The 15,893-nt window shown below is 42.9% G+C and overlaps 1 protein-coding gene across 1 annotated transcript in view; it reads right to left on the reverse strand.

Moving 5' to 3' along the window:
• LOC103131633 (transcription factor COE3-like) overlaps positions 1–15,893 on the reverse strand; it is a 92,271-nt gene that overhangs the window by 69,693 nt on the left and 6,685 nt on the right. The window contains exons 2-4 of the mRNA XM_016666789.1: positions 7,857–8,013; positions 6,582–6,645; positions 2,548–2,603 (exon numbers count right to left, since the gene is read on the reverse strand). Of these exons, the coding sequence (XP_016522275.1) occupies positions 2,548–2,603; positions 6,582–6,645; positions 7,857–8,013 (277 nt within the window). The remainder of the gene's footprint in view (positions 1–2,547; positions 2,604–6,581; positions 6,646–7,856; positions 8,014–15,893) is intronic.

Below are 15,893 nucleotides of genomic sequence, written 5' to 3' on the forward strand. Positions count from 1 at the left end.
GGTGTGTGTTGGTTTTGTTGGGGTGTGTGTTGGTTTTGTTGGGGTGTGTGTTGGTTCCTGCCCCCACGGCCAATCAGCCAATCAACAGCTGACTTGAAGTGGCACTGGCCAATGGGACTAAGGCTCTTTGGTTCTGTTGGGCCTGAATAGAAAAATCGTGAGTTTAAAACTAGAAATTCAGTCCCTTCCTTCGTACCTAATTACTTTTACTCAGTTACTTTTTATAATTTTTTTTCAGGATGTGGATTTCTGTGTGTTTTTGGTTATTTTAGTCCCTGGGTCTGCATGTCTTGCCCTTCATTGATCCCAGTTTGTCTCATTCCATTGATTATTGCTTGTATTCATACTCACCTGTGTCGGACCCTTGTAGTTTTCCAGTGCTACCAGTGTTTGAGTTTCTAGCTTCAGTGCTCACCTGTGCTGCCTGGACTTTTGTACTCTTTGGCGATCTTCATTAAATCATCAAACTGCCTCTATCTCTCTGCTTTTGGGTCCAAACCTCTGAAACTGCAAATCATGACAGAAATATTATTTTCTACCAAAGTTTAGATTCTTGACCAAATGAAGAACCAGGACTAATAAAAACCATGAACGCTTCAGAACCGGTTCCTGTTGAAGTCAGACTTTATGTTTCAATACAATATTTTCCATCTGCTAAGTTTGGAGGCAATATTAATATAAATATTACTATAAATATTACTATAAATAGTCGATATTACTACTAAAAGCACTTAGTTCTAACATGGAAACGTGACACTTGTAATGTCTGTTTCTTTTATTTTGTAATAAATTTATTTGTACTAATTTCTTTTATTTAAAACAAAAGTTGCAAAAATGTTATCATTTCTGTCATGATTTGGAGAATGAGAGGTGGTGAGGATGAACCCAGGTTATAGAGGAAATGATGAATTTAATAATGAAAGCTCAAACAGTCCAACACAGGCGGCACTGCAGAGAGATTAGCACACAGCTAATTACCGGTAGCAACTGATGCACAGACGACTGAAAAACGAGAGCTAACGCTAACCAGGACTTAGCAGTTCTACTGGAGAGCCGAGACATGAGACAACAACTGACATTAGACGAGGACCCGACAAGAGACAAAGGACACAGGTGGGTTTAAATACACAGGGAGGGTAATCAGGAAAACTAGACACAGCTGGGATCAACCAACAGGGAGGACAGGACACAGAAAAAAAATAAATAAATACATAAAAACAGATCGTCACAGTTTCATTTTCACAAATCTGTCATGATGCGTCAAACCACCAAAGATCCTGACAGATTCAGGCGATCAAACAGCTTCAGTCACATTCTTATCAAAGGCTTTTTACTCTGATTGAGATTTGACTTTAGCTGAATGAAAATGGTGGAAAGCAGCAGCTCATGAGGCGTTCAGGCTGCGCTCTCCGTGAAACACATTCTGTGTCAGGAAGATAGTCCACATATCAAGACATGAAGCCTTGGATTCATTTGAAATGTGTGGCTCTGAGGAGAGGCTGAATCCTGACTGGAGCAGCAGATGGACACATGAAACGTCACAGACTCAGTTCAGGAAAACCTCAATAACGTTTGTTTTTCTGGATTTTGTCCAGACGGATTGTGACGATAATCACTAAAGCTTGTTTGGAAACATTTATGTAGAGTTTGGTTTGAGGGTAACTGAGCCGACAATAAAGTTGCTGAAGCATAAAAACGAAGGAAGAGCAGCTGATGGAGGCTGGGAGGTCGGACTGACTGGAAACATTTTCTGCTGGCAGTGAAGACGAGGAGGAGGAGGAAGAGGAAAAGTCGTTCACAGGTTGACATTCCACAAGGGGTTCTGAGTGAAAACTGGAAAAATGGGAAAACCTGCAGGACCAAGTTACACCAACTGGAAAGGAAAACGCATCAGAGCTGCAAGCCGGAGCAAGAGGAACTAAAGAGGAAGAGGAGGATGAAGACACGGGATCATTCTGAATCCTGCAGATGTGACACGAACCAAAACCTGAGTAAAAATATCCTCATCCAAATAAGACTAGGTATTTATATGTTTTTAGTTTAATAGACATAAAAATACGACCCAGTTAAAATTACAGTTGGATGGAGGTTAAAGTTCAACCAGTCAGCTCATGATGCTGCAGTCGCTTCTGCTACAACTGACTGAGATGAGAATCGATTCTCTGCAGATGCAGTGAGTTCAGGTGAGAATGCGGTAAAAGCTGCCAGGTGAGTCTCAGAATAAAACATTTCAGCAGCTGAACCAGAAAAACATCCTGAAGCAAACGATAAACGTAATTTAGTCAAAAACCAACATCAAACTCATCCTGAAGTTTGATGAGTTTATCGTTTGCTTCATAGATAATAGAGCATAATGGTGACTGGAGCACCGGATGGTGCTCCAGTCACCATTATGCTCTATTAGGGGTGTGTTAGCTAGGTGTGTTAGCCAGGGTGTGTTAGCTAGGTGTGTTAGCTAGGTGTGTTAGCCAGGGTGTGTTAGCTAGGTGTGTTAGCCAGGTGTGTTAGCTGGATGTGTTAGACAGGTGTGTTAGTCGGCCGTCTCACCTGTTTGGTCATAGAGTCGATGAGCCGGACGTAAAGATCCTGTTCGGTTCGGATTCCTGAAAACCCAAAAAGCAAAAAAAGAGAAAAATGAAACCAAACGTTCTGGGAGCTGACACAGCATCAATACATGAACACATGAACACATGAATACATGAACACATGTGTCCAGATGTCCTGCAACAAACTGAGTCCTAATAACATTTTGTATCGAAACGCTGCAACAATCTGCCAGTTGCTGCTGTGTTACCCTCACTGCCCCCGCAGCATTAGCGATGCTGCAGCGGTTTATCATTATTTATAGGCGGCCGCCCCCCCCCCCTCTCTGCCCCCCGCTGCCTCCACCAGATCGAGGAGTCCTCGCTCTCAGACATATTAAATATCAATCAGGACTGCTTGTGTTTTATTAGCGATGCATCGGGGCGTAAATGTGACACCAACGCGACATGGGGCGGAGGAGGAAAATTGCCGGGAACACCTGTTAGCGGTGCGGCGCCTCTAATTGTACTGGAAGAAATGGGTTTGCGCCGCCTCGTAGTTTGGGTCGTTTCTTCTTCTCTGCTTTCTAATTGACATGATTCACTCCTCGCTCTGCAGCCTAAATGGCGTCTATCCATCCCGGTTGCAGATGAGGTCAATTACCTCCGTACCATGCTAATCCGCCACTGCGTATTACGGGGATTTATTGGCCCGAGGAGAAAAACGCTCCTTTATGTCCCACTTTATGCGGGTCTTCTGCGGGGGTCTGGACCTGGCCGGCGCGGGCCGAGCCGAGTGTTTCCAATCAGCCAGGATCCCCGGACCACGCGATGGACGGACCAGTCTGCTCCGTCACACATTCCAGATGTCTGCAGCTCTAATAATGAGAAACTTTTTCCAGACTTTAAACTGCTCAGCTGAGGTGACCTTTAATACGCATCTTAAATCATGTGAGTCGCACTGCCTCACCTGGGAAAACGGCGATCATTAACTGGACTTCATCAATCCATGCTGCAAATCTCAGCTGCTCAAAAAGGCTGAATTTGGGCTTATTGTGGTTCAGTTTGTTCAGCAGAAACCAAAGATAAAAACCTGCCTGAGGTTCTTTCAGCTGCCGGCCTGACGTCAGACAGAAACCAGGAGAACCAACCGCCGGTCCACAGAGGAACCGCCAGCATCCCTCAAACTGCTCTGATGATCTGAGGGTGACTGGATCAGAACCAACTCATCAGAACTTTCCTGGTTTCCTTTCTCTTCACCAGCTCTGAGAAAAGTCTTCAAACGTTTCACATCATGGAAGACCTTTGACCTCACAACAAAGCCTGGTTCTGGTTCTGGATGGGTTCAAACTGGCCCAGGGACCAAAGTGGGTGGACAACATCCAGGGGGAAGGTGGAAGACACCAGGACTGACAGGGTCAGAGTGTGACCCCCACTTGGAGGCCCCAGTCCTCGACTCTGCCATCATGGGTTCGAGTCCTGGCCTGTTGACTTTTGCCACAGTTCAACCATCTTCCTGTCAGATAAAGACCATTAAAGCCAAAAATCCTTAAAAATACATCTGATGCATTGAACCTCCTGTGGTCAAGGCAGACGTTACAGTCGGAGCGCCGAGAAGAGGGGGTTGTCCCGTCAGCAGGGGCGCCGCACAGGGGGGAAACGCTTGGAGAATTCTAAGGGCCCCTGACCGACTGGGGGCCCTCCACAAAATAATTTTCTTTTTCATAGAAATTTTTAAAAATTGGGCCCCTGTCAATTACAAAATTAATCATATTGTGTTTTCTAAAATTGTTTTTAGCAGTAAAAATGTAATGTTACCCCTCCCAGACCAAAAACACACATCCATATTTGCCCTGAACCCCCCTGGATCTGCATGAAATGGATCGTTCCTGCTTGGCCTTGACTGTGACTGTTCAGCAGCAGACAGTGGAAGACGAGAACGACTGGCTGTTACTATGCTGCTAAGAGAAATGATAGTTAGGTTTTTAAAAAATAGAGAGAGAGAGAGAGAAAGACGAGTGTTAATTTATAACCCAGTTTTTCTCTGAGAGGTGAGTAGACTGTATGAGATTATCAACCATTTAGCATAGTTAGCTTAGCTACAAACTACTGTTTGCCTCCATTTCACTAGCATTTAATGAATTAAGGAAAGAAATTACCAACATATTCATCTATTTAACTTATTCCCTGGGCCTTTTACCACTTAACAGATGAATCGGTCAGCAGCAGCTCTAACCCACGTCCCTCCTGACCCGTCCTCTCCTAAGTGAAATTAAAGCTGCATTATGCAACTTTTATATATTTTTTTCAACATATTTTTTAAAACTGTCATTATGTTGTGACAGTACGGTATGAGAGGTAATCTGTGAAAAATCTGTTTCCTCTGCTTTCCCCCAGTGCTAGAAATGACCAATCAGAGGCAGGAGAGTTTTAGTGCTGTCAATCACCATCTCATGTGGTGTTGCTCATCCTCCCTGCCCCTCGCTCTGTGCCATGCTGCAGCTAGCATAGCCTGTTGTGAATGCTCAGTCTGGTTAGCATAGCAACCAATGACGGCAGATAAACATTTTTCCTGTAACAATAAGTTGTTTCTCCACCATTAGCACATTTAGCAGTGAGTGAATGAGGATGATTGACAGCGCTAAGACCCTCCTCCTGGTTCTCATTGGTTGTTTTTGGTCAGAACGGTGCATTACTTTAGCTAACAGTAGTTCAGGGAGGAGATGGAGGAGATTGATCTTTTCACAGATTATCTGTCTCATAACAAACTGTCACAACATGGTGGCAGCTTTAACAAATATGGAGAAAACATTTTTATTAAAGTTACATACTGCAGCTTGAATAACATGCAACTACATAGGATTTTTAGAAGTCTGGATTGTTTTGTGTGTATTTTGCATGTTGTCTATGACTGTTGCTCATGGGGAGACATTTCAGTATCTAAAACTGATAGAAAGAATTTAAGCAACCACCTTACATACTGGATGTGGACTGTTGGATGTAAAATTCAATAGCAGTGAATATTGTGCTAGTATCAGTATTGGACCAAAGAAAGCAAGGCAAGCCTTTAAAATTGTGACGCTTTTTATGGGTCAATTAGACTCAAAAAATTGTAACAGCAGCTGTGAGAAGATCTCCTGTTGTCAGAGGGTTAGAGGAAGACTATTACGATGGCTGAAACAATCAGAGCAAAAATGTTACTGTTGAAAGAACCTATTTTCTTAAGTTAAAGAATAAGTAATTCTGTTTTAGTTTTTCAATCAGCATTTCAGAGTAACAATATACTGACCAGACGTTAAACCCTCTGAAGAACAAGTTATCTTTAGTTTAATCCAAAGGAAAAAAGGGTTGGTCCAAAACTAAGAAGGGAAGTAAAAAGAAGCCAAGGGGGTAAAAAACGGGGTAATAAAACAATTGAAACCCCAATAAAAACTAAAGAAAACCGGAAAAAAGCCAAAGGTTAAAGGAAAAAAATAAACAAAAAAATAAAAAAAACCCAAGAACGGCAAAAGTAAGACTAACAACATTTTAAGTTTTGACAATTGAAAACTATTATTACATATTTATGACAAATTATGACTCTTGGTTAATGTCAAGTTGTCATAGACATTTTGAATAATGTCAACTTTGCATTAAAAGTGTCATTATTTACTGAATGACACTTTATGACAAAATTCATAAATATTAATGAAAACTTATTCATGTTTATGTGTCATGTCAGTCTCATGCACAACCCGTCAAATGAAGTGATACGATTCAGTGCAACTAAACGAGTTTTGTTGACATTCTGTTATTCCAGGAAATGATTCCTGTAGTGCTTCATGCACACAGTGAGTTTAAACAGACTGTCATCTTAAACAGCAGAACCCGACCAAAACCACCATCCATGAAAACTTGACTTAACAGAGACATTCAGTAAAATATGCAGGCCCAAAGAACCAGAACCAAAGCTTGATTAGACCGATTCACTCGTGCTGGGAAATAATGTGGCTCCTAAATGCTTCTGATCAAACCCACTGTCTGTTCCAACTGGGCCTCGGCAGGTTCTGCTGGACTTACCGTTGCTGTAGAGCAGCTGGAGGCGATAGTGGATCCCGTTGTTGGTCTTTTCTCCGTTATATTCCTGCCACACAGAAGCAGAAATCCTGCTGTAAACATCTCACACCAAGTCTGGACCATATCAGGGTCTGGGTTCAGGGTCAAGGGTTAAGGTCAGGGTTACTGATCAGATTAGTGTGACACTGAGGAATCATTTCTCCTGGAAACCACGTTTTCTGAGATTTGGGAAAATTCATGTAATGGAGCCTGCAGGAATCACTGCGATGGGACAAACTTTATGTTTCAGAAAACTGATCGGACGAGAATTTGAAATAATGAATTAACTGAGTCAATGTTCGGACTCCCTTCATGCAGCCTGGACCAGTTTTTGGCCCTCAGTTCTGGAGGAAGCTGGACTGAGGGCCCTGCACACGTTCATCAGATCAAGCAACACTGACACAGAGTTGGAATATATTTGGATACTGCTGTCCTTTCCCTGCCTTCCTGACCTTCTGCTCTCCTTCGTCCCAACATTTATTCCCCATTTTATTTCTCTCCTCCCGAGTCAGAGCCTCACCGCTCGGCCGTGCGATGCCAACCGTGCCTGTGACGTTGGCCCAGTCCCAGTGCATAGGGCCGAGAGACTAGAGGTCAAAGCCGAGGTGAGCGAGTGGGCGGACAAAGTTGGTGCCAGCTGGCGGCAGATCAAAGAACAAACAGCTCGAACCTGCCTGGATGTTAGGGCGACTCTGGCTTCACTGAGAGGCAGCAGAGAAACGTTCACACTGATGGGAAAACGTCAGGATTCCTTTACAGGGAGGAAAACTGAAGGTTGCACCAATCAGCCAGGAAAATCCAATTTAGGATCTGTTCCTTGTCTAAATGGGTCTTGATACAGCTCCTCACAGACTCCTCTGCAGGTCTGCTGGGCTTTCTAGCTCAGGAATGTCAGAAGTTCTGGAAGTTTTGGGCCCTCCAGAACATTTCAGCAGGAGCCAAGTAACGTCATCCTGCTGGGTGGGGCTGCTGCGTTCAGGAACACGGAGCTGGACCTGAAATAACCTGAATGTTGGAGCCAATCTCACTGCCCTCACCAGCTCACCTTCATCCCCAAACCCTGGGGATCCAGGGAACGTTTATGAGCCCCAGAGCCATGTTGGAGCCGGGTTAATCATAACCTGGGTCATGGGGGACACTGTGGTCAGGAATAGTCTTCAAGTAAGTTTCGCATAGCAGAAGTCGCCAGATAATGTTCAGAAATGCAGCATGAAGTCCAAACAGTGAATCCAAAGTTACCTTGTCTTTCTCCACAAAGTCTATGTAGGAGGTCCGCTCGATCTCCACCGGCTGGCCCTGCCGGTCGTACAGCGCCAGCACAAAGTGGAAGAAGTTGGACTTCCTCAGGTTGGATGGAGGCTGCTTCTCAAAGTGGGCCCGGGCCAGCCCAACGCCGCTGAAACACACAACAACAGTCTGAGGGCTCTCATCAAACATGGCGGACCTGCAGCTACAGTCAGCAGGTTGTAGCTTTCTGGTTTCATCCTGACTTCAGGTCTGACAAATCTGCAGTAACCAGGTTTAATTCAACAGATCTGAACGTCTGGTGGGTCGACACCCTGCGTGTTCTGGATGCGTCCTGCTTCGACACACTGTGAATGGATCGCTGAGTCTTTTCTAGAACATGCAGGAGAAAATTAGGACTCATCTTCATTATGACGACACTGACTCTCATCTCATTTTCACTTTGACATCAGCAAACGTGTCTCTACATGAAGTCGGCTAATTGTTGTGAAATTATGTGTGATTCTACATGAAAACTCTGAGAAACACAAGAAAACATTAATCACAGGCGATAAAGGAGGATTTAATCAGAAGCTGAAAGAGAGACGCTGCTGCACCGTCTACGGCAGGCTGTTAAGGACAAAAAGATCAACTTTGTTCATTATTACTGGAAATGTATCTGGCCCAATTAAATGATATAAAATCAGGTTATGGAGAATAAAAGGACTGTTCGCTCCTGAACGCACCTGGACCAGACAGCAGCTGACCTAACGCCCCACTTTGGACCAATCAGAGCAGATCTTGCTGTTTTAAAGTCACAGAGGATTTTACAGTGAAAAAGGTGAATTTGAGCTCAAAAAACAGAAGATAGTTAATTATTTAGTTCAAAAGTGACAGAAGAAACACAATGAACTCATTTCCTGTTTTAAGGAAGAGAATATTTATCAATTTTCCAAAAATTCAACTCATGCAAAAATCAACATCTGAAAAAAATTTAAATATGAAAATTAAACTCCTTAAGCAAATATTTCTCTTCTTATTAATGATGTAAAAATCACTGGGGTCAGAAGGTCATCTAAGCGGTGATTTAAAGCCTGTGTAAAATGAGCTTCAGGTCGATGTTCCTGCAGGAGGCGACCTCTGACCTTTGCTGGCAGGAACTCAGAGCCAACAGGGAAAACGCTCCAAACAGCAGCCAAATATTTTCACATCAATCTCATTTCCTAAAACACTTCATGATCAATAAAACGCCAGATCACGGAGAAATATTTATTCATGCTCTGGGTTTGTTTTTGGAAAGTTGCCGGCCGGCTCTCCCGTTGCTTCCTGGCTCGGGGGAGTTTTCCCCAGACGGCAGATTAATACAGCCCTGACCTTTCTGAGCCTCCATTACCGATGCTTAATGCCTCATTTGCAGGCCGGTTGGTTGAAAGCGAATTCTCCTGACTCCCAGCGTTTGGCCCGCCGGACGCAGAGTGGAGAGGCTGCAGAGGAACTCCAGGCGGAGCGGCAGCTCAGGTGCGTTTGGCCGTTTTAATGGAGGCTCGCTGGGAATAGGAGCCGCCGAGTGTCGAGATAAAAATAACAGCAGCAGAAAGACGGCGGCCATGACTTCAACACTTCCAACATCAAATGAAATCAGTGTGTTCCTGTGTGAAAAAGCAGCTTCACACCTGTCTGCCAGTACAACCAGCAGCCTCCTCCAGCTTCACACTGGAAACAATGGGAGCAATAAATCCTTAAACATCTGAGAGGAAATTGGCTCAGCTGCAATCATTAATCATGACGGTTATTTTTATGAAATATGCTGAAGCAGGTCTCAGGTAAATCTGAACGTTTCCTGTTTATTATTCTGCTGAGGAGAGAAAAGTTCAGGTTTTGATGATAAATCACAGATTTTTCTGATTTCTTTAAGATTTATCATGAAATTAAACCATCCACATCTGATCAGACCTATTACTTATTATTAGTAAGTAATAAGTATATTAATAAGTTCATATATGAGAACACCTATATCAGATAATCAGATAATTAGGAAGGGACTAATAATAATAACTTATTATTAGGCAGAGAACAGCAGATTTGTTTCCAGCTTCATCACCGACACGTTGAGCTAAATTTAATCTTTTTTATCTTTTATAATCAGCCCAATACACAAATGTTGCTCTGAAACTCGGACTTGTCCCAACATGGCTGCAGTTTTAATCAGGTGAAGCTAAATAATCCGTCTGAGTTTCAGGAAGGTCGTCACTGTGCGACCCGTTCAGGTTACAGAAGAACCAGCCGGTTCTAATCAGGATCATCAAAACCATGAGAACGGATCAGAAATAACAACAAAGTCGTGTCCTGACCAGTTCCTCTGATCCTCCACCAGCCGGCTCCAATCCAGAACCGAAGGAGACCAGAGGAAACAAGCCGACCCGGTCCGGCACCAAACCTCAGCCCTGCTCCTGTCAGACCCGATACAGCGGTTAGGGGTTAGGGTACAGCGGTCCAGTAGCTAAGATCTGAAGAAAACCAGCAGAGGGCGACAGTGGAGAGGAAGAACCCCTCTTTAACACGAAGAAAGCTCCAGGAGAACCAGAACCAGAACCAGGCTCAGTTAGGAGTAAACATGTCATTCTGTAGGTCACATTGCGGTTCTGACTTCCGACCCGTTGTCAGACCACAGATGTCTTTATTTTCCATCCATCCATTTCCTAACACTCTTGTCCCCTGTGGGGTCGGGAGGTGCTGCTGCCTCCAGCTAACATTCCAGGCGAGAGGCGGCGTCACCTGTCCAGGTGACCCATCCAGGTGACCTGTCCGGGTCACCTGGACGGGTCACCTGGACGGGTCACCTGGACAGGACCTAAGGAGAATTTGGAGAGGCCAATTTACCCGACAGTCATGTTTCTGGACTGTGGGAGGGAGCTGGAGTACCCAGAGAGAACCCAACATGCAAACTCCATGCAGAAAGACCCCGGACCGGGAATCAAACCCAGAACCTTCTGGCTGCGAGGCAGCAGCTCTACCGACTGCACCACTGTGCAGCCCGTCTTTATTTTCCTGCTAAGCATTTCCAGGAATCCCTGACAGATGAGCGTTTTCTCTGCTGATCCTGAGAGAAATCTAGTGAAGAGCCAGATGACAGAAACCTCGGCACATCCGCCGAGATGCGCGTGTCACTTTAAGGAAAACCACGTGACCGATACACTTCCTGTCGTTTGGATGTGACCGCGCCAAATTGTATGGATGAGGGAGAAAGTGTTTTGTTGGACGGAGATACTTTGTGTTCTTGGCCTTGTGTTGGTTTTTAACTACCGGATGAATCAATAGAGGAAGTTTTCTCCCCTGTGGGACCATTTTGATCTTATCACAGAAAATAATGATTATTCGGTTCTCATTTCCACTTTTGATCATTTTTCTTTCAGATTATTCCAGTTCCTTTCTTTTGGATATTTGAATTAGTTTACATGGATGAACTTTTATTGATATTACAGGTGAGATGTAGGATTTACTTCCAGGTTTTGTCTTACTGTAACTGGAGCTTCACCAACAGGTGTTCTGTTTATCTATGCTGCCCATCAATCTATCCTACCTGGTGGCGACGCCATCGATGCTACGTCACACTCTGCTTACTCAGCAAATTTCTTATCCTACCTGTGGAAGTTTCATTTTATGTGTTTTATTTCATCACAGATTACGGTAAGCTTTATTAAATTTATTTTTTTAGTTTACATGACAGCAGTTTGTAAATATATTTATGGCTTTAGTTTGCCGTCTGCAAACCCAATACTACTGTAAACAAGTCATTGTTAATCAGGACAAAATATCTTGTTTTGGTGGCTATTTTGTCCATGTACTTTAAAATATTTTAGTTTAATTACACTCTTATTATTAAACCTTGCTAAATAGATGTTGGTAGCAATACTATGGATTGAAGCTGAAATAACCGTGTAATATTAATGTATCCCACCATTTCATTGTCCGGTGCAGCTGCTGCTGATGACAGACACACAACGTATTAATGCAAAAACAGTTACAGTGATCTCTGTGTTTAGTTTAATTCCAATAAAAACCTGTTTCCCGTCTGATACTGTTTTATTTTTTCAAACGCCTCTGTATTTAAAACATTTTAACAGGTAGGATATTCTAATAAAAATATTACTTTATACATCTATAGCTTTTCATTTTAGACGGAAAGATGTTCAGATGAAGGCAGTGATCTTGTGGTTTCATCAATGATATATTGTTCCAGTGCTAAGCTAAGCAAAACTCCTAAGTTTCCACTTCACTCACTCAAATAATCCAATATATTAATATTAACAACCTGATGTAGTTTTGTTTGTAAACAAACATAGTTATCAATCCGTTCTGCAGTAGGAAAATCTGACAAGGTAGCAATGATAGTCAGAACACCGTGAGGGAGACAAACAGGTCAACACTGGGAGACAAACAGGTCAACACTGGGAGACAAACAGGTCAACACTGGGAGACAAACAGGTCAACACTGGGAGACAAACAGGTCAACACTGGGAGACGAACTCCAGTGTTTCCAGAAAGCAGGAGATTGACCTGGGCCTTCAGCTCAACCACCTGCTCCATGATTGTTAATTGTGTTTATTTCTATTTTAATGTTCTTACAAATCACTTTGTGGTTTTAAGGAAAACCACGTGACCGATACACTTCCTGTTGTTTGGATGTGACCGCGCCAAATTGTATTTTATGCAATTTTATACAGATGCATTTTATTTTTTTCTCCAATGAGAACCTGTGGCAGCAGCTGAACATGGAAGTCGAAGCCAGTTGAAACGTCACCATGACGACGTGATCGAGGTACAAAGATGCATCTCCCAGGCGAACACACCAACATCACAGGGTCCACTAGAATACTGGAAACCAAAAGACCCTAACTTATACAACTGACCAGAACAAACCTTCAGTTCTGGTACCACTGGACTGACGGGCTTTTCAAACTGTTTCTCCAACTAGAGCAGAACAGAAAGACGGCAGCGGCCCGACCAAAGAGGCTCCTGACAGAAACCCTGAGCAACCAGGAGAAACCAGATATTTTTGGTCTGATGAAACAAAGATTGACTGTCTGGTGAAATCTGAAAATGGCCGACAGACGTCTCTGAACCGAAGCAGCTGGAGAAGAACGGACCCAACCGGCCGTTAGGGGAGTCAGACTGGAAGCTGGAGCAGCAAAGTATTCAGCAGAGACTCGGAAAACTTATGCAGATCTGATTTCTACTTTCAATAAATTTGCAAAACACTGACAAACTTTTTCACATTGTCATAAAGTATTTGTAGAGGAAAGAGGTTGGACTATAAATAAATGATTTTTCTCTCCTTTCAGTGGCAGAAGGATTCAAATTGAGTTGAGTCACTGAGGCTGAGCAGCTTTATGGGCTCAAGCGGCCTCTATTTGAGAGGGATGGGTCAGGGGGCAAAGGTCACCATGCCGGGACTCGAACCTGTGACCAACGCCTCCTTACGTGGGATACACTGCGCCGCCACAGATGAACAGTTTTCATTCTTTCTGTTCGGACCCATAAACCCTCCAGGTTCAGCATCCAGAGACATCCCATAATAAGTCAGAGCAACATTCTTCAGCCGGGAGCAAAAGGGAAGTTTTAGATTTTCCTTAAAGATGGAACCATCAATGCAGAACATATTACAGTTTAAACAATATTTCACTTGTTATTTTCAGTATTTATGAAGTTTATCTTCAATGAAACAAACTTCCATGTACAGAAAATTATTTACAAAATTACAAACCTAGTCTGTGAACATAAAAAATTAGTCAGAAAATAATCATTTCTTGGAATTATAATTTCAGTAATTAATTTAGAAAAATATCTGAAGCACTTTTTAAATTGGATTTTTTTTTTTACTGGAAACAAATTTTGACCCAAAACCCGATAAAAAAAATAAATAAATCAACAAACATGGAGTGAATCTGGCAGCAGCATCACTAAAGCAGCCATTATCCCAATTAAACCGGATGCTGCGGGCCGGCCAGACGGCCCATCGTCACGGCGACGCTCTGCCTCCACTCACAACGCTCGTCAGCATTATTATTATTTCAATTATGCTAATTGCAGCTGCATCCACTCGTACCGGCTGTTAGCACTTGGCACAAGGTGCAATAAAAACAGTATCGATGGCACACAGCTCACACAGGCACGCCCGGAGAGTAACTCACTCCCCAAACACACACACACACACACACACACACGGATTCACCACAAAGCCTGAAATTAAAGGTCAACACGAGTCATGTGGAGCGCTCTGCAAACAATTACTGAGCAGCACAGCCACTGGTTTGTGTCCTCACTTGATTCTGGGTAAAACCTGCCAGATCCGTCGCTTCACACGGGTTTAACTGGAGGATCTCCTGCAACCAGTGATCCCAGTAAAGACTCTGCAGATTAAACCCTTTCTGTCAGGAGGACGAGGCGAGAGCCTCAGCAGAGAGCTGACTCGTTCTCTAAGGTCAAACTGCACAAACCAACAGTTTTCCAGTTTTCTGCTCCTCACAAACCAAACGACCTGCAGCAGAACATGTATTATTATGATTATTATTAAAATGTATTATGTTGTTAAATGTATTATTGTGTATCAGCTTTCAAAGCCAGAAACAGAAGCATCCTGATTGGAATAAAAACTCTGAAAACCTTGGCAGGAATGTCGACTTCTAGCTCCTGTTAGATCATGAATTGCGGAGTTTTTATTACTTTAGACCAACATTTAGCTTTACACTTTAAAGCTAAGGTTTAAATCTTTAAAGTCTAAATATTGGAGCAGGACGTAGAGAAACTCCTGCAAGTTTATGGGTTGTGGAGTCCTGATCAACCCAGAGCAAGAATCCAACATGGAGAAGCAACATTTAGCTTTAGCTTTTAGCTGTTTCCTTTTTGTCTTTTGGCTTTGTTGTTTTATTTGTATTTCCTCTAATTCAGGTGAAGAACTTTGAATGGCCTGGTTGCTGAAAATGTGCTAAATAAATAAAATGACCTTTCACCTCAGATTGGACAGTCTGAGATTTTAGAATATAAATATAATAAAATGTCTCTCCATACTTAACAGCTGTGGAGAAGTTCAGTCAGATCGAACTGACTGAACTTCTCCAGCATGGTGACATGGAGACACCATGGTGACGTCACCATGGAGACGTCACCATGGTGATGTCTCCATGGTGACGTCTCCATGGAGACGTCACCATGGTGTCTCTTTTCTTACAGACTAGAAGCTCTTCACACCATATATTTAAATAAGACATCCAAGAATATTTGGATTAATTTCCCTCAGCAGGTTTCACCTCACACACACACACACACACACACAGACAGGCAGAGCCAGCGCACCGTGTCCCTCCGGTTGTCTGTGGTTCGATTCCCTGAGGTGTTAAAACTCCTCACGGGGAGTTAGTCTGCTTTAATCCAGTCAGACATTCAGTTGGGATGATAGACAATAATAATAATAATAATAATAACAATAATAATAATAATGTCTTTGCTGCATGGATGAAAACTTTTGAACAAAGTCTCAGACAGAAAATTTAACTAAGTTTGTCAAAATCAAATTCGATTGATTAGCAAATTGGATCGAATATTTCTAAATGGTTAATGAAGTGTTGCTGTGAAAAATCAGTAAATATTTTACAAAGAAATTAAGTGAGGAAATTAATTCTATGCTTTAGTTCAGCAGATCATTTTCACATCACGAATGTCATTTGCGCTCCTAACAGTTTCGTCTCGTTTATTCACTTTAAATGTTTGACATTTTTATGGTAATCGCAGCAATTTGAAACGAGTTTTTAATGAAGTCTTAATGTGGAGGTCGGGTCACGTTTCTAGGTAATCAGAAGGTTTTTCCTCTCAGCCACTAAATCTGTTGGATGAAACAAAAACTTCCCGACATCCGACTCAGCGTGTTAAAACATGCAGGAGGGGCGCAAACATCCGGTATGAATATAATTAACAGAAACAAGTAATCACACACACACACACACACACACACACACACACACACACCATCTGTAATTACTGTGGATGTTGAGCTTG

This window comes from Poecilia formosa, unplaced genomic scaffold (genome assembly GCF_000485575.1).
Source record: "Poecilia formosa unplaced genomic scaffold, Poecilia_formosa-5.1.2 Scaffold798, whole genome shotgun sequence".
Lineage (NCBI taxonomy): Eukaryota > Metazoa > Chordata > Actinopteri > Cyprinodontiformes > Poeciliidae > Poecilia > Poecilia formosa.